The sequence below is a fragment of the Watersipora subatra genome, chromosome 7 (assembly GCF_963576615.1).
Source record: "Watersipora subatra chromosome 7, tzWatSuba1.1, whole genome shotgun sequence".
Lineage (NCBI taxonomy): Eukaryota > Metazoa > Bryozoa > Gymnolaemata > Cheilostomatida > Watersiporidae > Watersipora > Watersipora subatra.
Window position 1 is genome coordinate 26,957,820 of NC_088714.1, and position 24,122 is coordinate 26,981,941.

The window sequence follows — 24,122 nt, forward strand, 5'->3', positions numbered from 1 at the left end:
GTGTCATCCTCTCAAAACTATAGTAATATTCAATGTGAAGTGATCTTCTACCCATGTACATTTCTAATAAACATGTTATTGAGAGAAACAAATAAATTTTAGACTAGAATTATTGGGCACTTTGGGAGTTGAGGATGAAATGTAAGGAAATGTTAAGGGAGGAATGAAATGTGCTACTCAATGTGACAAGAAGTATTATACCATCTAACTAATATTTTTCATCAAGTTTAATGATTTCTTAATAAATATCATGTAAGGCAGATAAACCAACTATAGCCAATCTCCTTAGCAATTTTAAAAATACTTTTTGCCAAATAAATTTCATCAATTCACGAATTAATTTGATGTACAGTATATTGCTGGCTTAATATTACCACTACTTACTTTTCATCATGTTTGGAGCTTTGTGCCCTCAGTGTTTAGTAGCGGTGCAACTGGCCCGATACTGATTGGCCATTAGCTAATCAGATAAGCTGCTCCCATTGCATCTTGCGACCAGCTAGTAGTGCTCTAAACTGATTAATACCAGATCTAACTTTTCATAAGTTACTAGTAAAAAACTATCAAAAGCTTTGCTGCTTACACAACACTTTCATTAATCACATCAGAAAGTCTTTGAACGTATTTTCTTATCTCAAACCAGCTCCTTTCTGCATTTATGTTAGAAGTTTCAAAATCTTTCCTAAGCTATGCCAAGATTATTTCTATTTACCCTTTCACACATTGTTTTCTATGCCATGACATACTACATCCACTATCATATGTTTCAGTTTATGAAATTTCTGTTAATATAACCTCCAATTCACTATTCTGGCTTTTTCGCAATACTGTTAGGTTACCAACGTTCAAAATAGTTTGGTTCAGCTCACTCAATAATTCCTGATTTCTGTTTTCTAATTTTTGTTTTGGCTTGTGATGAAAAACATAAGTATAGTAGTTCATGGCTAACAAGTCTGTTGCACCTGCACCATCTATTGGCTGGCAAATGAAGCTTGAGAAGCAAGTAATTTACTAGTTGTTTATTAAGTGTTTACCAGTTCTTTACCAGTTGTTTACCAGTTGTTTACCAGTTGTTTACCAGTTGTTTACCAGTTGTTTACCAGTTGTTTACCAGTTGTTTACCAGTTGTTTACCAGTTGTTTACCAGTTGTTCACCAGTTGTTTACCAGTTGTTTACCAGTTGTTTACCAGTTGTCTACCAGTTGTTTACCAGTTGTTTACCAGTTGTTTACCAGTTGTTTACCAGTTGTTTACCAGTTGTTTACCAGTTGTTTACCAGTTGCTTACCAATTGTCTACCAGTTGTTTACCAGTTGTTTACCAGTTGCTTACCAATTGTCTACCAGTTGTTTACCAGTTGTTTACCAGTTGTTTACCAGTTGTTTACCAGTTGTTTACCAGTTGTTTACCAGTTGTTCACCAGTTGTTCACCAGTTGTTTACCAGTTGTTTACCAGTTGCTTACCAATTGTCTACCAGTTCTTTACCAGTTGTTTACCAGTTATTTACCAGTTGTTTACCAGTTGTTTACCAGTTGTTTACCAGTTGCTTACCAGCGGTTCACCAGTTGTTTACCAGTTGTTCACCAGTTGTTCACCAGTTGTTCACCAGTTGTTCACCAGTTGTTCACCAGTTTTTCACCAGTTTTTCACCAGTTTTTCACCAGTTGTTCACTAGTTGTTCACTAGTTGTTCACTAGTTGTTCACTAGTTGTTCACTAGTTGCTCACTAGTTGTTCGCTAGCTGTTTACTAGTGGTTTACTAGCTGTTTACTAGTTGCTTACTAGTTGTTTACTTGTTGTTTACTAGCTGTTTACTAGTTGTTTACTAGTTGTTTACTTGTTGTTTACTAGCTGTTTACTAGTTGTTTACTAGTTGTTTACTGGTTGTTTACTAGTTGTCCACTGGTTGTTTACTAGCGAATAGTCCCATTTACCTAACTACAAGGAGCTCAGCCTTTAACCAATAGCTGAGCAACTCAAATGGATTTTTGGTTTTCATCTCTTTGTTTTTTGTTGCTGTTGAAGTAGAATGACAAACCGAAGCAAAGGAAATCACTGTGGAAACCGCATAAACAAACACTCAATTAAATTATTATGTACGCAGTGCACCATAAGTTTACAAATTATAAACGTGAATGAAAGCTGAAGTAACTTTCACTATACACATCGCACGCTATCTACCGATATTCATGGACTTACCAGCACTATTGATGTTCATGTTGTTTTCACGTAGACAAATATTCTTGGACTGACGCAGACAAGAGTGGTTGTTGAAAAGTTTGTTTTTAATCATAATAGCGTATGATGTAAATATTGACATTATTTGTTGCTGTTCAATATCAGTTTGTCACTTGTTATCAGGAATTGTCACTACTCTTTTCTATTTATTGGGGATGACTCATACTGCCAATGAAATAACAATATAGTTCTCTCATTAATCTACCAATCATTGACTACGCTTGATTGCTATTATTCTTCTTATTATCATTGCTATCCATTCCTTTCACTATTGCAAGAATGTTCATTTTGTAACTAGTCTCCCTATATGCCTCTCTCAAAAGCAGACGTGGCCTAGCGGTCTAAGACGTATGACCTGTAAACAATGAGTTGTAAATGACTGCATGTCACTGATATAGCACGTCACTGACATTGCATGACACCAGTCATTCAGGTTTTTATGCCACTTAACTCAAATGTTTCCAGCCAAAATGACAGAGCCAATGTTTGCACAACAATGCTCTTAAAAATAGGCACAGTCTCTGCTGGAGCCGGATAACCAGGCATTATACTCAATATTTGGGGTTGCTCCTAAACCCCCACGCAAATGAAAGATAGTTCTCTCTGTAATTCATCAAAGATATTAAGTCTTTTACTGTAATTTTTTATTTATAAAGAGCTGGACATTGTAATTTTGGAGTTTCCTGCACCGATGTTGAGTAAATTGGTTTTTGGTACATTGTTCAACTACTATGTACCAAATCTCCTTATAAAATATTCCACATTATTAGTTTATTACGCATTTCATTTGTTAGTACTTTGTCTTAAAAGACATATCAAAAATTTGTAAAAATTTATGTTAAAAAAATGCAATTTACAACAAAAAAAATTTTAATTAGGTTATCTTATCAGACAAGCAATAAGAAAATTTATTATAAATATATATCTTAATGGTATTCTGAGATATATTTATCATGAATTGGAACTATGCTGTTCTTGATTATCTAAAGGGCCAAAGAATGTACAATTCAAAAATGCTGCTAAAATTGTTACAAAAATTCTACGCTAGTGGAATGCATTTATTGTAAACAAGTTTAAATAGGCTCCGGGGTCAAATCACAGAGTTTTTTGCGGCTCCAAAACTCGGAATAAACAGGTCTTGCAGTTTTCGGCTGCTCATATGCCATTCTACATATCCAACAGTCCAATAATTCCTGCTTGTCTATATATGTCTCATATTTTTCCCTCCACGAGTGGTAAGAATTAAATTTCCTATCATCTCTATCTATCTCGTGAATATATTGAGCTAAGTCTTTTGCTCCCGTGAAGTTTCTAACATGAAGGAAAGAGTTTTCGGGGGATACAGCCTCATATTCATGCAAGCGGGCTCCTAAAGCTATTGGAATGTTGTACATTTTGTTTGATGAGTTAAGTATGTTCCAATACTTCTCTGTTATATACTCGCTACAGATGCTGTTTTCAAAAGCGAGGTAGAACTTGTACTGCGCTTTGAGAGTATTGACGCAGTTTATATCCTTGCTACCTTTGCAGCCATCTTGCAATCCTGAACACTTTCCAAACACATCAACAGAAACGTTATATTTTTTTAGCTCCTCTACGTATTTCCATCTGCCAGAGAGATCAGCGCAGTGTGACACATACCTGTAAGTATAGATCAGCGCAGTGTGACACGTACCTGTAAGTATAGATATTTATGCTATTGCATGTGATTGTATTTTTAGCATCGCTATAGAGGTTTCAATTGAAAAAAAATGTTGACTAGCTATTTTTAAGTTAATTGGCAGATCCAAATAAAGTCATAACCTGATGGCATTCAAACATAGCTATCAAAAAATAGATATTTTCAAAGGTAGGAGTTTTATACTCGCTTCAATTAATTCATACAAAAGAAGACAACTCGTAGTGATTTTTGTTGCTGGATTTCCATTTATAATTTCAGAAATAAATGATTCACGCCTTCTTATACTCTCATTACATTATGTTCAAGAACATGATTTTCTCATAAACGCCAGCCATAAGTATTCATATGACAAACTTTAATTAATATTGCCAAAGGTTTGTAGGAAACTATTTTTTGTCACCAGCTGTATAGCAGCAGAGTTCTAGCAATCCTTTGACAAGTAAATGCTATGTGTAGCATGTTTTTAACTTTTGTTGCAAAGAGCTATCGCTATTTTCCACAAGCTTTTACTAGGCACATAATTCATTCAGCAATAATCATTGACTATATAATCAATGGTTATTGGTCATTGACTCTAACTGCAAAAATCGATTGTATAAAACTATGAAATTACTTTTACAAACATGGATATTTACTATACATGCACTAAGAGATCTAGTTGGATGTTAGGAAAAAGATTCCATCATACAGGATTCAAACCTGCAACTTCTAGCATGGTAGACCTATGTTCTAACACCTGAGCCAATAGACCACGATCAGCCATGTATGACTGATTGTGCGGATGAATATTATTTGTACTTTATCAGCATACCTGACAATCTCTCAGCCCACAAGATTGCAAGGTACCAGTATTATTAAAACTGTGCTTAACTATTTCGTATTTGGCAGAGGGTGTATAGTGTATACTGTATAATGTCTGAACATATGGCTTGTCGATCAAGCGATAAGATTTGTAACCAACAAACTAAATACATTTGCTTACTGAGAGTTTATCAGGTCATGGTCATTAGTCAAGCTATTAGTTATTATTACAGTGTGTTCTCTTTACAAGAGCGTTGTGAATATTACTAACAATGTATTAGACGCGAGTGATGAAAGAGGAACTATTGCCCGTATTAATATGTAGTGAGTTATCAGACAAGTTTTTTAGCAAAAAATATTAACTTCTAAAGATGATGCCCCCATTCCTAGTCAAGGGAAGAATCAGATGAGTGGGTAACTCCAAAGTTGCTCAACTGTCTCTGCGAATGTTCATGCTGAGTGGTGATTTTGCAAGTAAATAACACAATTTTGAATAATTACTATAATAAGAACCGTGTTCATTCGTCCGAAGCCAAGGTTGGAAACTGGGATAAAAGATCGCTTCACACGGGATTCGAACCTCAATATTCAGCGGCCTAAGCCAATCATTCACCTTGCTAGGCTGTAGGATTATAGTGTCTATTCACCTTGCAGGGTAGTAGGGTTATAGTAACTATTCACCTTGCAGGGTTGTAGGATTATACGACCTATTCACCTTGCAGGGTTGTAGGGTTATAGTACCTATTCACCTTGCAGGGTTGTAGGGTTATAGTGCCTATTCACCTTGCAGGGTTGTAGGGTTATAGTGCCTATTCACCTTGCAGGGTTGTAGGGTTATGGTACCTATTCACCTTGCAGGGTTGTAGGGTTATAGTCCCTATTCACCTTGCAGGGTTGTAGGATTATATAGCCTATTCACCTTGCAGGATTATATGACCTATTCACCTTGCAGGGTAGTAGGATTATACGGCCTATTCATCTTGCAGGGTTGTAGGATTGTTTTTCAGTGTTTGTGTTTCCGATTATTTTCCAATTTTCAGTGCTTTCAGAGCACACCTGACAATGTCTCACGGCACTTGAAACTCTCAGAGTACTGGTATACATAAAATGATTAAGGGCAAATGTCTAGGAAACTATGACTTTCCCATTATGATTTTACTAACATTATTACACTGGACATTGCATATTTTGAATTAAAAAATTTCATCTGTTTTTCAATAAATAAATTCACTGTTGAATACAAGTTTTATGCATGTATATCTTATTCTGTTATATCATTGCTTGCTGCTTTAACAATCTTCCACCTAATATCCGTTCTCGTAGCAGAGAAAGGCATTTTAAACACTATTTGTCAAACTATTTATTCTACTTTAATGGCCAACTGCTGCCCTTTTATTCTTTTTTCTTTTATTATTGTTTCATGGCATAATTTGAAAAACATTCCTATATAAAATAAAATTATGTCAATAAAGTAATATATATAAATAATATTCTTACTAAATATTGAAAATTGTATTAGTAGTTGAACGGTGTTGCACTCACCAGAGAGCTGTTTTAGTTTTATTCACAGCATAGTTAATAGGCGGAAGTCTTTCCTTTCTCTCCCGATACAAACTTTTATAGGCATACGTGTAATCTGATTGGCTGAGGTATGAGACAATATAGTCCATGTACTTGTCTACTGGCAACAGCTCTTCATCAGAATGTGAGTACATCGGTGACTCCTGCATAACAAGACATACATACATGATGTACAAGCAGTTCAAAGTACCTGCTACCTATATGACATCTTCTACAGGTTGCTGTTATAACTGGTGGTTGCTTAATAAAGTTGATATGTGGCAGCTAAATATCAAAGTAGTTGTTTAATTTTCTAATATTGAATATATAAATGAGACTTGATAATAGTAAACACTGTGACAAGTCGTTACAATTTGTCTCAACTCCTTTAAAGAGTTGAGTATTAACTTAAACAAAATTTTAATAGATTTTATCAGAAAGTATCGATATTTTGTATCATTTGTGATTGTTGTTGATGCTTAAGATAATCGGACTGCCAGGATGTTTCAAGATTAAAAGTGATAAAACTTGATTGTAGCTAAAATGCTCGGATCAAACAAAAGTGCAACTATTATGTTTGCGGTAAAAATAAACTGACAGAATAGAGACGCCTCACGCTGCAACTTGGACGCAATAGCTGATATCAACTATAGCAATGATAACAACTAGTGATGTCATTTTGCATGTATTTTTGTTCTAAGAGTTTGAACTGCCATCAAATTTTGTCAATTTTAATCTAGAAACATTCTGGCAGTCAGATCACCTCAAACATAAAAAACAATCGCAGATGATAGAAAAATACTGGTACTTTCTGATAAAATATACTAAAATTTTGTGTAAGTTCATCACAGATGTTTCAACGCTAACTATTAAATACTGGCAAGGCTATTGTTAATTTTGTTTAGCTAGTAACATTTTATTTGATTGCTAAAACTGAGCTAGTTTAAGCCAGTTTAAGCCAGTTTGAATTTGTTTATGCCAGACATTACACATAAACAGACACAGATGGTTATAAAAGTTTGTTTTATGAAAAGTCTAAAATGTAAATTCTTTTACTGTGTTGAGCGACATATATACATATCCTGTTGGTACTGAAGGATTGAAAAAAGTGATTGGCCTGTTAAAGTTGTCTCGTGTTAACTGAATAATTTTTAGACTAATGTAGTATTGATATTTTGTGTCATTACTACATAAGTGTGCTAACTGTAGCATTGCTTGCGCTATCTTTGTATCTAAAATAGGTTTATCAAAATATGAAAATTTAATGTTTACCACACACAAAAAAAAATGAAATATTTCAATATAAAATATGAAAATTCAATGTTTTCCATACTAACAGGGATAAACAGACAAATCTTTATTAAAGCTATTATGACTAAAGCTTATAATATATATAATATATATAATATATATAATATAATACTCAATCAGAAAAAACTAGGAAATACATCAAACTTGCATTATGATTTAGATTTTCATGGAATATGTATATAATATATATAATAGGTTTATGATACCGTTTATGCTTATAACTATGTTTGTCATCCTCATCTAAGAAATGGAGGACATACAGAGATTGAAAAGGTTACCTGGTTCACATCGACCCAAACTTGCTGAGGGTATTTCTTTTTTGGCAAGTCATTTAGATCATAATCTTGTACAAATTCTCTCAAAAACTTATCTGGTATTGTTTGGAGCATTCTCAACCTGCAAAGCAATATCAATTTTGGTTACACAATTAAAATATGTTTCAGAGAAAGAAATGTTTTAAATTGTGTGCCTTTTCTTTCACCACCAATAGCGTTTCTAGGAATAAAGCCGCAACCTGTTGTCTTCAGATCAGGCACTCTAGACTGCTATAGGTCCTGGCTGCTCCTTGCAGTAATCCAACCAAGAAACTTTGCCAAAACCCTTTGAAAGTGTAAGTCTAAAATAAAAACCTAGCAACTAAAATGTGTGAGACTTACCTGAAGAGAACGAGTGAGGCCTGACTAAGGTAGCTTCTGTCGTTCGTAATTTGGCACTTGTACGGGCATCTCATGAGTGTCCATGTTTTGAAGTTCCACATCGGTCGCTTGGCTGTAAGGCTTGTCCACAATAGAATAGTTCTGCCCTTGGCTCCAATAAATCCTGTATCACAAACGTTGTGACACGAATAAGCTATACTATGATATACAAGTTTATGTTACGAATCACTCAGTTCAAATACAAAAGAAGTTTCTCATCATATAATCTCTTACTGTCAGATAATGTCGGACACAAATCTTGGCTTTAAAATCGTATATAATTAGTATGCTGGCATAAATATGTGTAATAGGTATGACCACAAGTATTCTTAAACTTGGAAAGGTGATTGATTCATTGAAATGATAGTGAGCTTAGCTTCAAATTCGAATATCTCAGTTTGAGTCCTCGGTTTAAGTGCAATCATTGTTTTCTAGCCAATTTTTTTTAAAGCCATGATCTCGGCTTGGCAGCAGACGGACATGGCTATTATTACAGTAACAAATGATAGTAAAGATTGGCGAGAGTTTTGCCAGTCTCTAAAGACGATCGCTGATTATCGATAAGAAGAAAAGTGAAAGTAACACAAAAGCTGTCCAAGGTAAGTTCGTTTGTTTTTTGGTTTAGCAGAATAAGTATAGACAGTATCCAGTTTCATGTAAAATTAATGGTTTCACTGAACACAAATATCAATAACTAACCTTCTGGAGCTGGTTGCGCTGGCATTATGCTGCGGTGCACAGCATCTACTGCAGGGTTTTTCTTTACTGCAGGATTTGCCTCACGCTTTCTGGTACCATGATTTTCTCCAACAGGTTTTCCTTGATTTGTTGCATTTTTTCTTTTATCTATATTAAGTTTTCCATGATGATCCACATCTTCTGCAGGTTTTTCATGATGATCCACATCTTCTGCAGGTTTTTCATGAGCTACATAATCTTCTGCAGGTTTTCCATGATGCTCCACATCTTCTGCAGGTTTTCCATGAGCTACAGAATCTTCTGCAGGTTTTCCATGATGCTCCACATCTTCTGCAGGTTTTCCATGAGCTGCATAATATTCTGCAAGTTTTTTATTATTTTTACTATTTATACTAGGTTTTTCATGGTGCCCAGCATCTACCGCAGGTTTTACATTAGTTGCGGAATCTACTGCATGTCTTTTGTGACCTTGACCTTCCATTGCAAGCTTTCCCTCATGCCCAGCATCTGCAGGTTTATTTTCACTCCCATTGATCTGATTTCTTCCATGTTTCTCAACCTCTACAGATTTGTTTCTAGTCTCTACTTCGGGTTTTTTGTTAAAATTTTCAGCTCTCTGATTTGTTGGTTTGTCTTTAATTAAAGGATCTTTGTTTTCGTTAAAATGCAGAGAGTTGTTAGCAGTCTTTTTCGTAGTTCGCCATGACGTGTCCTGAGATACATTTTTAGCGTTGCTCATGAACAGAAGTTTAGCAGAAATCGATAAAGGCTGGTAAGTCTGGGTCTTCTGCATATTCTGACGCAACGGTCTCTCATAGTCATTAGAAGGACCTTTCCATTCGGTTTCATATTTTACTCCTTTCAACTAAAACAGTGATTACAATCAGTATCTTTGACAAGAACCATTCGGGTAGATTAAACCACAATCGGTTATTTGGGGAGCAGTTTTACGATCTGTAGTTTTAGATAAAGAGACACATTTATCATGTAGTCAATGAGCAGCAGTCATTGTTAGGTTGTGGCCGTTTGCTATTTGCTACAGCTGTTAAAGGTTGCCTTGCAACAAAATTCACATTACAGTTATTTGGTATCAAAAAATTCACCATGTTTTACTCTGCTGTGTTGTAAGTGCAACATATGTGGAAATGTGATTACAAGCTCCTAAAGCTCAAAAACGAAAAGACGTCGTAGATTGGAATCAGTTTATTTCTCTGGCGTAGTCATTACATTTGGTTATTGCTTTGTCACGTGATGTTCTCACGTGAATTGAAAGGCCAATAAAAAGCTAAATATAAAACTTCTCGTAGCACTAGTTTATGACCAACACTTCGGGTTTTACCGAAGACCCCTATCAAATATAGATGCTCGCTACTTTACAGTTTTGTTTCGGCTTGGTCTAATCGTCTAGTCGTAATCTGATTATGTGACGCATACTTCACGAATAATTTCTGCAGTGTTTTTCGATTATCACAGGTGACCAACAGGTGACCAACAGGCTCATCATGTTTATCAGACAATGATATGTACTCCTTCGAGCCAAGGTTGAAATTTTAAACAAATTTTTAATGTAGGTTATAGAATATCAGTGCTGAAGGTGACAGCATTACAATGACGATAAAATAGACGCGTAAGAACAATAGACATGGTTTTATTGAATGCATGAAGTATATTTGTGAAAATATTTCGACGAATGAGGTTGCGTGAAAATGTAAACAGAAGCCATCTTGTACAACTACGCCCCATTTGAGCCGTTTTGGAAAGAGTTTCCAAACTATGGCGGTCTCGTGTAGTTGTGATTAACTGTTCGTTTTTTAGCTTTTAAAAGCTTGTAATCACATTTCCACATATTTTGCACCCACAACACAGCAAAGCAAGACATAGTGAATTTTTTGATACCAAATAACTGTAATGTGGATTTTGTTGCAAGTCAACCTTTACGCTGTGTTCACATCAGCCAATTTTATGTGGATTCTTTGGCCGATTTTCTCACAGGCCGAAAATTGCATTCTGTGAAAAGAGCAGACGAGCCCGAGACCGATTTTGCACAGAGAGAAATTTTATCGGTGAACGAGTGAGTAATCAATAAAATCACTTTCACAGCGAATCACACATTGTCATTTAAAGTGAATGCCATATTTGTTTTTGAATTTGCGAACTTTTTTGTCATAGCTTCAATCGCGAGCCAAAATTCTGTTGATAGCACTCTTGAGGGTGCTATCACCCTCGAAGGTGCTATCAATGGAAAGGTTGCTCGCTTTCACATATTATAGCTACGGCATGACAATTGAAGCAGCTGTTATTATGGCGTCTGTCCGTTGCTATAATAGCTGAAGCAAATTATGTTAGCAAAAGATCATCCTCCCTATGGTTATCAATTATTGGTGATGAGCCGAGTAGCACGAAATAATCAGTAGACTTGCTAAAAAATGTTCATGAGAAAAGTTGTAAGAAACAGTCAACAAAATGCAAAGCATGACTCACTAAAAATTAATCTGTTAGAGTTATCTGACCCTGCAAATGAAAAGCAAAATCTCCATTTTCAGTCCAAACTCGTCTTGGTGTAAATGAAATAAATCTGGCCAATCGCTTTTATAAAATCGTTCAGAGATCAGCCACGAAAACTCTGTTTGCAAATCGGCTAGTGTGAATGCAGTTTTATAAATATAGGTCTGACCGTCAGGAATGTTGCAACTAGCAGATTCCTGGTCATACTACTAACTAAAAAGCTGTATATGGCAGAGTTCACTATTAATTTCTAAAAACCAACTTGCACAAAATCTTAGTTGATTTTATCAAAAAGTATCCCTGTTTTGTTCATCATTCGCGATTGTTTTTGATTTTTTAGCCGATCTGATTGTCAAGATGTTTCAAGATTAAAATTGATAAAACTTGATCACTGTTAAAATGCTCAGATCAAGCAAAAGTGTGATTATAACATTTATAATTGCAAAGAGACCAACAGAATAGAGACGTGTAACACTTCAACTTGAATGCAATAGCTGATATCAACTATCGCAACAATAACAACTAGTGAATTCAATTCTTATGCATTTTTTTCTGAGCGTTTTAATTGTGTTTAAGTTTTGTCGATTTTAATCTTGAATCTTCCTGGCAGTCAGATCACCTTAAACATCAAAAACAATCACAAATTAAAGAAAAATATCGATACTTTCTGATAAAATCTACTAAAATGTTGTGTAAGTTCATTTTTTTTAAGGCCCTGTAAACGACATAAAACGAAAGGCAAGGCATGGCAAAACAATCTTGGCTTGTCTTCTCCTGCACTAGCATAGCGTCATTTTTGCTATTTCCTTTGACTACCAAAATACTGTTCTTTTAATCAGGGCAATGAAAGAAAATAAGCTTACAGTCTTTGATACACTGCTTTACAAACTAAAAAACACTAGTTTACTGTGAGACCCCATCAAGTGTGCCGAGAAAGTGCGAGGAATAACTATGTACACAACTACTCAGCACTATCTAGTATGACAGGCTACTAAAGGCTGGTTCAAACTATATCACCGTATCTCGGCGTTGATTCTACAATACTTTGGTGATCGTCGATGATAACCATGTTCACAATATCACAAACCTATCCATGTTTGCATCAGGAAATACTTTGTGAGATTTATTATTTTTTATTTTCATGAAGAAACCTCTTTTTTTTCGCATGCGGGAATCAAGAATTAGTCTCGCAGCGACTATCAAGAACGAATATGAATAAATCACAATATCCACGACCGCGAATTACCATCGCCGAAATGGTTCACATTTGAAAGGCGATCATTGACGATCGGCGAAGCATCGGGGAAAGTTTGACAGCCGCAAACTTTCCCGGCGTGTCCACGTTGCTTCGTCGATGCCATCAATTCACGGTTCACATAATCGATGATGAACGCCGAAAGGGAAACGCTGACAAACGGCGACATAGTGTGAACCGGCCTTAAGAGCTACTAAGCCAAATGCAGCTAGTTCAAATCCTTCACGACGAAACTTTTTTACAACCACAAACTGTGACTTTGGAAAAACGAATGGAAGGATAAACAGACAGACGGAGAAAAATCTTATTGTACTAAAGATTAGTAGGCAGCAATTTTATTTATCATGCTGCCAATAAGAGTTGCTGCCGTTGTCACTAGAAACCTTACTGAAATTTTTAACCTTGACTCAGGGTTTATAAGCAAGCATAAAAAGAAAACTACTATGATTATCATATTATTATCATATTATTAGACATGATAATCTATATTGATGCATCCCAAGAATAGGACATCGTGGAAAGTTCAAATGCTTGAACTGTGCAAGATGAGCCGGATATAATACCTTAGCTCAATATTATAAATCCTTATTTCTCATTCAACAGTAAGTGTCAGGTGAATGTGTCTAGTGTAAATGTCTGGTGTACGTGCCAGGTCTTTCGGTGTAGGCCATGTATGAACTCACTGTTTTGTCTTGAATATAATATGGAATGTCAAAAACTTAGGCAATTACAAAAGCTATAAAAGTTCTCATTGAACTAGTAATGAAGCTAGTTTTTAGAACTAAATTTTTAATTTACTGAACAAATTATAACAAGTTTGATGCAATTGTCTGATTCATTGAGGCAGTCACCTGCTCAATGAACTTCATGCAACTTGCTTTGAACATGAAAATATCACAGTAAATGGATATGGAAATAGCAAAATTGTACAAACTTAGTTTAGATTCCTAGTCTAAATTAGAGTTACGCAGCGTATCGCTATCATCTTTACCTCTGAACCTACACTCTGTCAAACTCTCACTCTCCACGGTGTACTGGACCGACAAGCAGATCATGTTCCCATTGAGCGCTATAGTTTAGCTTGGCTTTGAATGCGATTATTCGGGTTTAATTCCCTTACGATGCAATTGTTTTTTCTAACTTCCGAGACAGAAAGACAACACAGCACATGTTATAGTAGTGAGTACACTCGTTTTAAGTATCACTCATATGCAACAAGGTGGGCTAGCTTGACAGACTTTTATTTGAGGGCATGCAATGCTGCTCATCACTGATAAGTGGTTAGCTGTAAGTGATATCATAAGCTTTATTCTCTGGAAGTGTATTTGCTTGGACAATGCTAGTATGAGTAGAAGTTATAAGTAAACATTTATAAACCCACCCTTTTTAGTATTAGGAAAGTCTTAAAGAGAGGTAAAAAGCAAAACTAACCAATGCAGCGCAACTTCAGTGCTCGACCTCTTTACTCAAACACTTTGGTACTCGATCAATAAATATGAGTACAAAATCCATCTGAATTTGAACAGATTTTCCCTTAATACTGGGTCTAAAGACGGATGTTCTTTTAACATTTTAGGTATTTGTCTTTGAGATGAAAATGTATTAAAATACTTACCTTTGTTTCTTACAGACAAATGGGTTTCAGTTTTTAAATAAATGGTGTTTGACAACCAAATCCAAACAAATTATGGTTGGGCGCCGAGATTCCGCTGTTCATGTATTTGTATACACTAGGTTGATTTCTAACGAGTCAAAAATTTAGCTAAAAGATTCAAAAAACAATGTAGCAGTTAAAATGGTTATAAAGATTGCTAGATTTTCTCTGTAATGTTTTGTCGCCAGGATCATATAAGGCGAATGGAAATACCACAGCTATCTGGAATAATTCTAACAATAATCGTTCTTAAATTTAACAATACATCTACATCGTCTTCTATCTTTCTTTTATTTTTTATGCATATAAATTTTAGTGTTTGTCTGTCTTTCAGCTGTCATTCCTTTGTCCAATTATAGCAATTAAAATCTTGGAATGAAAAATCTGTTTTGCTATGGAATTGAACTTCGAACCACCAGTCTGGTGACAGATGAGCTATTTATAACCCCTAGCGGCTACAATGCTATACAATGAAATATTTGTGGTCATACTCATGACACCGGTTAAAATACCAACACTTGAAGCAGCGCTTGTAAAAATACTATTATTAGTTACTACAAAGTTACTACTAGCACGCCTGGAGAATATGATTGAATGAGAGATCATGATGTGTAACGATTACAACTGAAATTCTTCCACAACTTTCCTAGGTGGCTGCATGGTTTAATGGTTAGTGAGCTTGACTATACATCTTAGATTTACAAGTTTGATACCTCTATGGCATAATCTTTTTTCCTAATGTTCTTACTTTGCTTCAAACAGCTTGCGGCCGCAATCATTGAACGCAAACAAAACTTCGCCTCTTTTCTTTATTTACAGTTTTTACATTATTTTTATTTATTTCAATTGGAACTAATTTTTTTATAACCGTCTTTAATCTTTTTATAACGTCTTTAATCCATTTTATTTAAAACATTGCCATTTGAACAAATATTGTCTATTTTTATTGTAGTATGGATGTAGTAAATTAACATGTGCAATTTTTTTCCTCAACAGACAAATATTGAGTTCACTACAAACATTCATCATTAAAGTTCCATACAGTATTAAATTTGTTTTGAGTTTAACCATGACTAATTTTCGTAGTATGCATTTTTTCTGTTAATTTTTTTTAATTTAAAAGTTAGTAAAATCACAATAGATTTTCATTTCAACCATATATGCAATACGATGTTTGTAGTAAATTTGTTGCCCATTCATACTCAAGTTTGGACAGCATTCCATTTTGCAATTGTGTTGTGGTTGCATCCAAGTCGATCCAATACTTGATTCTGTGAAGAGTTTTCACCAAAATGAGCTGTGCATAATGTACAGCGCGAAAGTAATACCTACTGCATTTAGCACTGCGAAATGCCTGCTAGCAACACTCTCATAACATACATACACTTTTACCACAAGGCATCATGAACATTGAAACCATTACATTCATTTCACTCCTACACTCTGACCTTTAAAACTGATTTTCAAAGTCAGAGGCAGGTTCACAGTCAAGGATTTTCTCTTACCTTTTCATTGATTAATTTCATTTATTGCAGACTTCTAGAAAACGATAAAAGCAATGATGGCAATGACCAGTCAAAGTATGATAGTATGAAAGTATCAAATAATACAATATTCTGTAATACAAATATATCTAGTCAGTGAGCAGAAGGCGAATGACAAAATCTAGGAACTAGATGAAACTATTTAAGACACTTCGGGCATTAAAAATGCCAATGTACTTCTATACCACAAAAATTGAATTAAAAAAGGACAAAACCACAAGCTAAAACAAATGTCCCAAGTTCAATTTTCAGAGGAAGATTTTCAAAGAACGTTTATTCTTTGAGGAGCATCTCATATGAAAATGATTATATATCTACATATATATTTCTCAAAGTTTGTCTACATATCTGTGTTTCTGTCTGTGTCTGTGTTTGTCCAGATGTAGCTATTAAAATCTTAGAATAAAAAACCCGAGTTGCAGATGATTTGATCTCAGACTCTACCATTCACCAGTTCAGTACTTTCCTAATTAAACTGCACAAGCTTGATGGCTTCGCTAGGCGATAAATGATGTTATATGGATGCAAACACGCTACCCCTCTCTCTTACAATGCAACGTCATAGCGCAATGTCATGGAGAGCAGTAGCATAATTTTCTGGGTGCTCAATCGTGAGAGCGAATAGTTAGCTCTTATTAGTAAGCTTACTCAAATTAGCCATTGGCAATGTGCCAGGCTAATAGCAAGTGGCAGACAACTACATTACCTCTCATTGTTTATAAGCTGATTTTTAATACCCGGGCAACGCCGGGCATCCAGCTAGTATTTTGATGTAACTACTTCCACAAGAATAAATATTGCAAAAGGTTTTTGCAAAAGGCATATTGAAAGGTTTTCTCTGAAAATTAAACTTGGGAAATTTTTTGTAACTCGTGGTCCTGTCCTTTTTTAATTTATATAAATACATACAAATATTTATAAAGTCTTTGCTTCTCTCGGTCTTTCCATCAACTGAACAATTGGCTGGACGATTGTCCGATGTGACCGTATCTGTCCAAAAAATAACTTTGACAGATAGGTGGCTCTTATGACAGACGATATGAGCTAAGCGCGTTTGGGAGTTTTCCACCGGCTTAGCCAGTGTTGACAAGTGATTTTGGAAGAATTTGTGCTATTATTTGGCAGTATAGTACAGTACTCAATTCTCAGTGTCAATTTTTCGAATGTTTGGATATGGCAATGTCTGTATTGATCCAAACAAATGAGGATTACCTGCATATGCAATTTATCATTTTGTATCATTTTAGAACTTTGGAATTTTGGTCACCAAAAGAAGTAAGAAGAATCAAGTTACTTTTTTAAAACCATAAAACAAACTGAAGCCTGTTGACTTTCAACGCTTCAAACTTCACAAAACTAGACTGCTCTTATGTGACTCACACGTACATTGCTCACATAATTTTGTTTATTTTGTGTCACAACCATAAATCTACTAATTGGTAGACACTAATTTCGTGTAACGCCAAAACTCGTTATCCTTTCCTCAACCAAAATGCCGTTCCATTTATTTGCGCTAAACAAGTTGATGGGTCCTTGATAGCACTGTATACCTCAAAGTGAAACAGAAATGTCTGTTTACAAATTAGCTTTAATTCATGGCAGGGAACAATGCAAACCGCAAAAGATTGGCTGAACATTACACCCATCAGTAATGATTAGGACTTGCCCTAGACCTGCCCGCATCATATCCCAAACATTCAACAGCGTCATCTCTTAGGTATGTCAAAAATGAGAACGTCAATGAAAGATAGTAAGCATTACTATACCAAGAGTTTCGATGTACTCAACAATAAAGAAATGTTGTGGCAAAGAGTTTTAGAACTCAGGCTACTCTGTAAGCATTGGCGCTATGTATGTGAGTTTCGTTGAAGCAAAGAAATTTGCAAAAGTGCTTCTTCCTGCCTATTAGCAATGCTACCAACAAATTTTTAGAGTTTTAACTAAAACTTAAGTGAAACTCTAAACATACAGTGAAGACTTTCTACTAGTTGCAAGAAAAAAATATTGGACAACCTTCCATAGAATGCTTACTGATAAGTACTACCTTTGAATTGAAAGAGCAAAATTTTAGCTGTTATCATCATTTTTATGTGGTGCACTTTTCCAACAATTCTGTTGTTTGCTAATTGCTCAGCCCTTGTTACGATTGAACCAGTCACTTTTCTGCCTAAATGATGCACTCATGCTCTCTCGGCAAGTTTCACATCATGCTGGTGATTATTTTTTTGCCTCTGAATGAAAAAAGAAATCCCACAACTATCCAAAAGACAGGACAACTCATTAGCGATACAACAAATTATGAGGTCAAAAAGCAAGGCGCTGCACTCAGTTTTCCTGATGTTATTGAAACAGAAAAAGAGTATTTTTAGTGTTTCCTCCATCGATGTTTGCTACGGTTGGTTAAACCAGCATTTAATGTTCGGGATGGTTTCATGATTACTAGTAAACCAAACCAGCCATTGTTTTTCACTAAGCTAGCAGCTAAAGAATGTTGAAATTAGATAGTTTTCCCAAATCACTGATGCAAGACTTCCTCTGTAGTAGGGTATTACAGCACTAATAAATAGAAATAGTTTGTCAGTCTTGTCAAGAAGTCATTACATGGAGATTTCTACAATAAATCAATCTTGTTAACACAAACAATACAGAGGTTAGATAAATCCTGAAAGTTTATCCATGAAGGGAAAACTACCGTTTGCATTGTCTGAATGTGAGCGATCAGAAACATTTCTCATAAAATGCAATTGCTAGACCAGTCATACTTGCTGACGCCTTTTGCAATGCCTCTCCCACATTCATCATTTGCTGGTAATTTATGTGCAGGTGAAATACTGACCAATCACGCTCCACGTTCACAACTATTTCCAAGAAATTTATTTTTTATTACCTTGTAAATATTATATTCTACATGTTATATTATGTGTGTATTATTTCTACTTTTTTACTTTTTGAAGCAAACAGAACGTAGTAGCTGTTAACAGAATTAGCCAGTGAGATACAAGTAAAAAATTAAAAGTCTGTCAAAAACTGTTATAACTTTAATGTTTATAAGGAAGAGTTGGCTCATAATTGCCAGAGAATGACCGCATCACAAATAGCCAAAAGAAACAGTCAAAGCATTAGCGCCATGCTTCTACGCCAGCAAACTCAGGGTCTTGACTGGCAACCCCTAACATGGATAATAAAACTTGGTCTATGACCTTCACCTCATTGAATATCAATGAGTATGTCAGCTCTCCCTTTGATGACTCCCACTTCATACACATTGACTGATTGCCAGTAGCACACAGGTTGTAATGAAAGCTTGTGACCTTGAAGGGCGTCGATATTTCACCTTCTTGACACTTAACGATTAGGCAATCGGAATTCATTGAATATTTAAAAATTTTGATTATGCATTCAATCTTTTAAAGAAATATGACTAGAGAAACGTCTCATGTATCAAGTGAATCGCTTACATATTACTGCTGTGAAACAATTTTACAAGTGTTAACTCTCCCTGAAATATAGTTACTCTAGTTTTAGTGACTATCTACGTGGAAAGCAAGCGTTCTGTATATAAAGAATATTTCTGCATGCGTTGAGCAGTCGTTGAGGCCGACTTCTACTTTGAAACATAGAGTAACTCTATTTGCAGCTTTTAACTATACGCGATCGACACAGCAAATACTCTCTCAATGAGAAAAGCAACCCAGAGCTGAATAGAGAAATCAAATACACTAGACGCTCCTTAAGCATACAATATAATCCTCACCCCTTTGGCCCTTCAAATAGTAAAAAACTACTCTAACTTATTAATCTAATGACTGTACAGTAACTAGTATTATTAGTTTGTATCAACAGTCTTTCTTTTTTTTATCACTTTTCCTTGGTTTAGAGTTCATGGTTATGGTAATGTTAAGTTAAAGGTAATGTACTCCTGCAACGTCAATTTAAATCAATTTTTTTCACTTCTTCTGAGCAGCAAGTTGTATGCTGCAAAAAAATACAGAGAAATACCGCATAGGCCTATGTCTAAAATAAAGTACAGCAAAAATTATTTTTCATTATAATAAGTCCGAAGCTATTGGTAAAGATTAGGATAAGAGATTGCTTTTAACGAGACTCCCAGCTCGTGGCATTTAGCTTGGTTGACCAACAGTCTAACACCGATCAACCTCCTTTAGGTATTTCTGAATAATTGTTATAATTATACATATACATATATATGTATAATTATAACAATAATGATATGATGTGTTATATATTATATATATATATATCATAGGCCTATATATGTTATAATTGAGTTATTTGTTCTCAATGCTTTATCGTGACACCCAACGATCTCTCACGACACACTAAACAGCTGGTTCGTCAGGCTAGAAGTATCCTTTTTATCTCTCAACTTACACAAGAGAGAAAACGATATTTTAAAGCCAAATATAGGACTCTCGTTATTCAAATAACATTTAAGAACTAGCACTTGGAATTATCATGTAATACGAAACAAGAACCTTACATAAACTCTTTACGTTGAGTGAAATTTGCATAAAAGGAGGTTTACTTTATGGGAACGCCTATAAAATCAGTAGTGGCATTCCTAGCACCCACAGAACAGCTTCTTATATACATGTCTATGGAAAGTAGATATATATAACCATTAAACAATGCCTACTATCTCAGGTGTTTCTAATAATGAGTTGTGGCAGCACTTGCAAACCTCAATATTTTTGAGACCTCTATCTCTAGGCTTTCAGGCACCCCCATCCATATGTCATACACATATTCCATATGCACATGCCGTATGCAGACCCCATATGCAGACCCCATATGCATAGATAATCTAAAACATCCTAAAGACACGTGCCCATTTAGACCGCAAGTTCACCAAACTACAGCGGTAAACAGAAAGGAACCTATGCTCCTAGTACCAACTACTACTAGTTGCCGGCAATGATCTCAAGAGTCGAACAAGTTAAGGTCAGCACGAGAGTGACTCTGGGTTATCATAGCCAATATGGCAATCACGCTAACTTCCTGTTTCTATCAAGTCTAAATACCTTGACATTCAGTGAGGGGGCACATGTTGCAACATGTTGCTGCGCAAGCTTGCTGTTGAAGTCTCGAAACCAATATGGAACCATAGTTTAATCTAAATTGCTGGCTTGACTACGACCACATGATAAAACACCCTCAAGAAACTTCATTCAGAACATTCCAATTATCTAGCTTCTCCAGGAAACATATTTTAAATCCCTGTAATTACCATGAGGGAAGTGGCTATAGATAAGTGAACACGTGTAAGCACAAAGCTGGTTAGCATTTAAATTCATACCAGTCCAGTTTTAAATTGGAAGAAGGCGAGGTAGATGGTGCCAGCCAAATAGACACTAAAGAGGGTTGACCAGATATTGCAACATCGGCATTGTCTCCTTAGTAACCTCATCCTCTTTGCCTCTGAATATGAACAATCCTGCAGTGTTTAGTGTACTCGCTACAAGTTAGCCTTAGTTCCTAGCTCAACTCAGCACACGAAACTTTATATAATCTGACTTTGCATAGGCATGTGTATAGTAGTCAGTACAAATATACAACTACACAGTAGTATATACTCGTATGTACTCTTATATAGTAGTGTATATGTGTGTACGTAGTAGCCTACATATTAGCATATATATATATACTATCTAGAAGTATATAAGTACTCCTATATCGTAGTGTGTATATGTATAAGGTACATATTAGCAAATAGATACACTACTATTATTATAGGAGCACATATATATATATATATATAGTATATATATAGTATATATATAGTATATATATATAGTATATATATATATATAGTATATATATATAGTATATATATATAGTATATATATAGTATATATATAGTATATATATAGTATATATATAGTATATATATATCTATATATATATATATATATCTATATATATATATATATACGAGGGCGATATATATTATCGTATATATTGTTATATATGCTATATATTGTATACATAGATACACTATATATTATCGTATATATTGTTATATATGCTATATATTGTATACATAGATACACTATAAATACGCTATATATAGTGTATCTATGTATATGCTACACATCAGCATATATACACTACATAGTAGCAAATATATACCACTATGCAGTGTATATATACTATTACATAGTAGTTTATACATGTTTATACTACATATCAGCATAAATACACTGCTATATATGAGTACATATATTCTACTGTATAGTATATATGTAGTAGTACAGATAGTTTTTATCAATGAGAAAAGCAACCTATACACTACTATACCAGCACTATATACTGCAATAGTATATATTGCTTAGTAGTATATATACTACTATATGGTGTATACATGTATATATACGCTGATGTAGTATATACATAGATACTACATTACTATATAATAGTATTTATGGAAACTACATAGTGGCTTATGTCTACTACTACGTAGTGTATGTACTGATATATAGGATATACAAATATACACTATTATGAAGTAGTATATATACTGATATATAGGATATACAAATATACACTATTATGTAGTAGTATATGTAGGCCTAATAGTAAGACAATTTGGTGAGTTTAGGTTTACTTGTACTTCTTGTATTTCATCTTTCATATTGGTCTTTACTCTTTACCTTAGCCTAGGAATGTATGTACTATCCGGAATGGCTATCATAAACTTGAAACAAGATTGTATATACTTCTACATGCTTTTGAGTGTACGATAGCGGATGACTTAATTGCTTGTGAAATCTTTCGGAGCAACTTGAAAAAAAGGAAGGCGTCTAGCGCCATTGTAAGGTGCTACGCGTCTATCACTGAGAAAAGATTTGAACATTAACCTAGCCACCAACTATACACCAATCTCAAGAATCTACCTCAACATTTACAGATTTTGAGGCCTTCAAAACTTGTCAAACGAGAGCTTATTTTTGCTAGAGATAGATCGTATTCTCTGAAAGATCTAGCAAGTTTCAAAACTCTGCAAGTATGTATTATGTTAGGAACCAATTTTCAGCAATCCTTTTGTACAATCGAGCGTAATTTTGAATGCTAAGCTAAGCTAGACAGCCTGTAGTACTTACCGAGGTCTTACTCCATTTCTAGCAGCGTCATTTGCCTCCTACTACTATCACGACTGTTAGCGATTAAGCCCAGCCCTCTCCAATTGTTGTTTGTTATAGAGCATGCTTGAGCAACATTCAATACTCTCAAATGAATAGAGTTCACTTTATCATGAGGGTAAATCGAGGGCAAGTCAATAAACAAGAGAGGCTGCGCTTACTGATAGATGACGTTTGCACTCATTTTTCAACAAGCCATATTTTCATTCCTATTCTTCTCGCTCACCAGCTGTAGCGCCATTTTTTATACAAATATTATACAACAGCCCAGTTCATATTTTTGAAAAAGCAAACAACGATATATTCACATTTGTGCAAAAAAAGAGAAAAAACCTTTGTGGTGTCATTCCGATCATGTGGTCACAAAATGACAGATGCTTTGTCCTATATTCTACATGAGCAGCTTCTATATTGCTGCTGTGACAAAGGTCGAAGCCATATTTTATGGCTATGAAATAAATAGAATGCTAAAATAGCTACAACCTTTGTCACAGCAACAATATAGAAGCTTTTCATGTAGAGTATAGAACAAATTATCTATTATTTTATGACTACAAGATCGGAATAACACCACAAAGGTTTTCCCTCTTTTTTGCAGCATTCTATATATTTCATAACTATAAATAGATGAGACAAACCCTGAAAAATTAGGATGATTCAACCAGAAACCAGAATGTAATGAGTTGAAAATGCTTTTAGAGCCTTTGCTCCTATCCTTTTACCTGTTTCTAGAATATGATAAAAACTGTAGGTTACTGCGGCGCAGAGCAGGGTATGAGGCTCATTGAGACGCATGCAGTGATTGTGATTGTAGTTAGCCTAATATTTTGGAGAGGTGTTTGGGTTTCTAGTTTTGTGAAAGCTGCACTTAATATTAAAGGGTTAAATGATTTTATTAGAGTTGAAGCTAACAAATGCTTACAAGTTCTGCTTTTAAAATTACCTCGTAGATTTATATACCAAATGACTAGAATAGAGATGACATAAAATGGTGCAAGTTGAAGAAATGTTAAAAGATA

General features: G+C 34.9%; 2 protein-coding genes across 2 annotated transcripts; both read right to left on the minus strand.

Annotated features, from left to right (window-relative positions):
- Positions 1 to 2,890: 2,890 nt before the first annotated feature.
- LOC137400066 (glycoprotein 3-alpha-L-fucosyltransferase A-like) lies at positions 2,891 to 8,406 on the minus strand. Its single transcript, XM_068086377.1, has 4 exons — positions 8,248 to 8,406; positions 7,870 to 7,987; positions 6,263 to 6,444; positions 2,891 to 3,879 (listed from the first exon to the last, which is right to left on the minus strand). The coding sequence occupies exons 1-4, from the start codon at positions 8,346 to 8,348 to the stop codon at positions 3,312 to 3,314; spliced, it is 969 nt and encodes a 322-aa protein (XP_067942478.1). The 5' UTR covers positions 8,349 to 8,406; the 3' UTR covers positions 2,891 to 3,311.
- A 574-nt stretch (positions 8,407 to 8,980) lies between these two features.
- On the minus strand, positions 8,981 to 23,118 carry LOC137400609 (ribosome-binding protein 1-like). The gene is made up of 3 exons (XM_068086939.1): positions 23,065 to 23,118; positions 21,261 to 21,382; positions 8,981 to 9,850 (listed from the first exon to the last, which is right to left on the minus strand). The coding sequence occupies exons 2-3, from the start codon at positions 21,369 to 21,371 to the stop codon at positions 8,981 to 8,983; spliced, it is 981 nt and encodes a 326-aa protein (XP_067943040.1). The 5' UTR covers positions 21,372 to 21,382; positions 23,065 to 23,118.
- Positions 23,119 to 24,122: the final 1,004 nt, after the last annotated feature.

Coding starts and splice junctions, on each gene's coding strand:
- LOC137400609 (XM_068086939.1), bottom strand. CDS start 21,371: ATGAGGTTACTAAGGAGACAATGCCGATGTTGCAATATCTGGTCAACC. Junction 9,851..21,260: donor TCCAATTTAAAACTGGACTG/GTATGAATTTAA, acceptor TCACTGTTTTAG/TTGAAAGGAGTAAAATATGA.
- LOC137400066 (XM_068086377.1), bottom strand. CDS start 8,348: ATGTGGAACTTCAAAACATGGACACTCATGAGATGCCCGTACAAGTGC. Junction 7,988..8,247: donor GCCTCACTCGTTCTCTTCAG/GTAAGTCTCACA, acceptor ATTGCTTTGCAG/GTTGAGAATGCTCCAAACAA. Junction 6,445..7,869: donor TTTGGGTCGATGTGAACCAG/GTAACCTTTTCA, acceptor CTTGTTATGCAG/GAGTCACCGATGTACTCACA.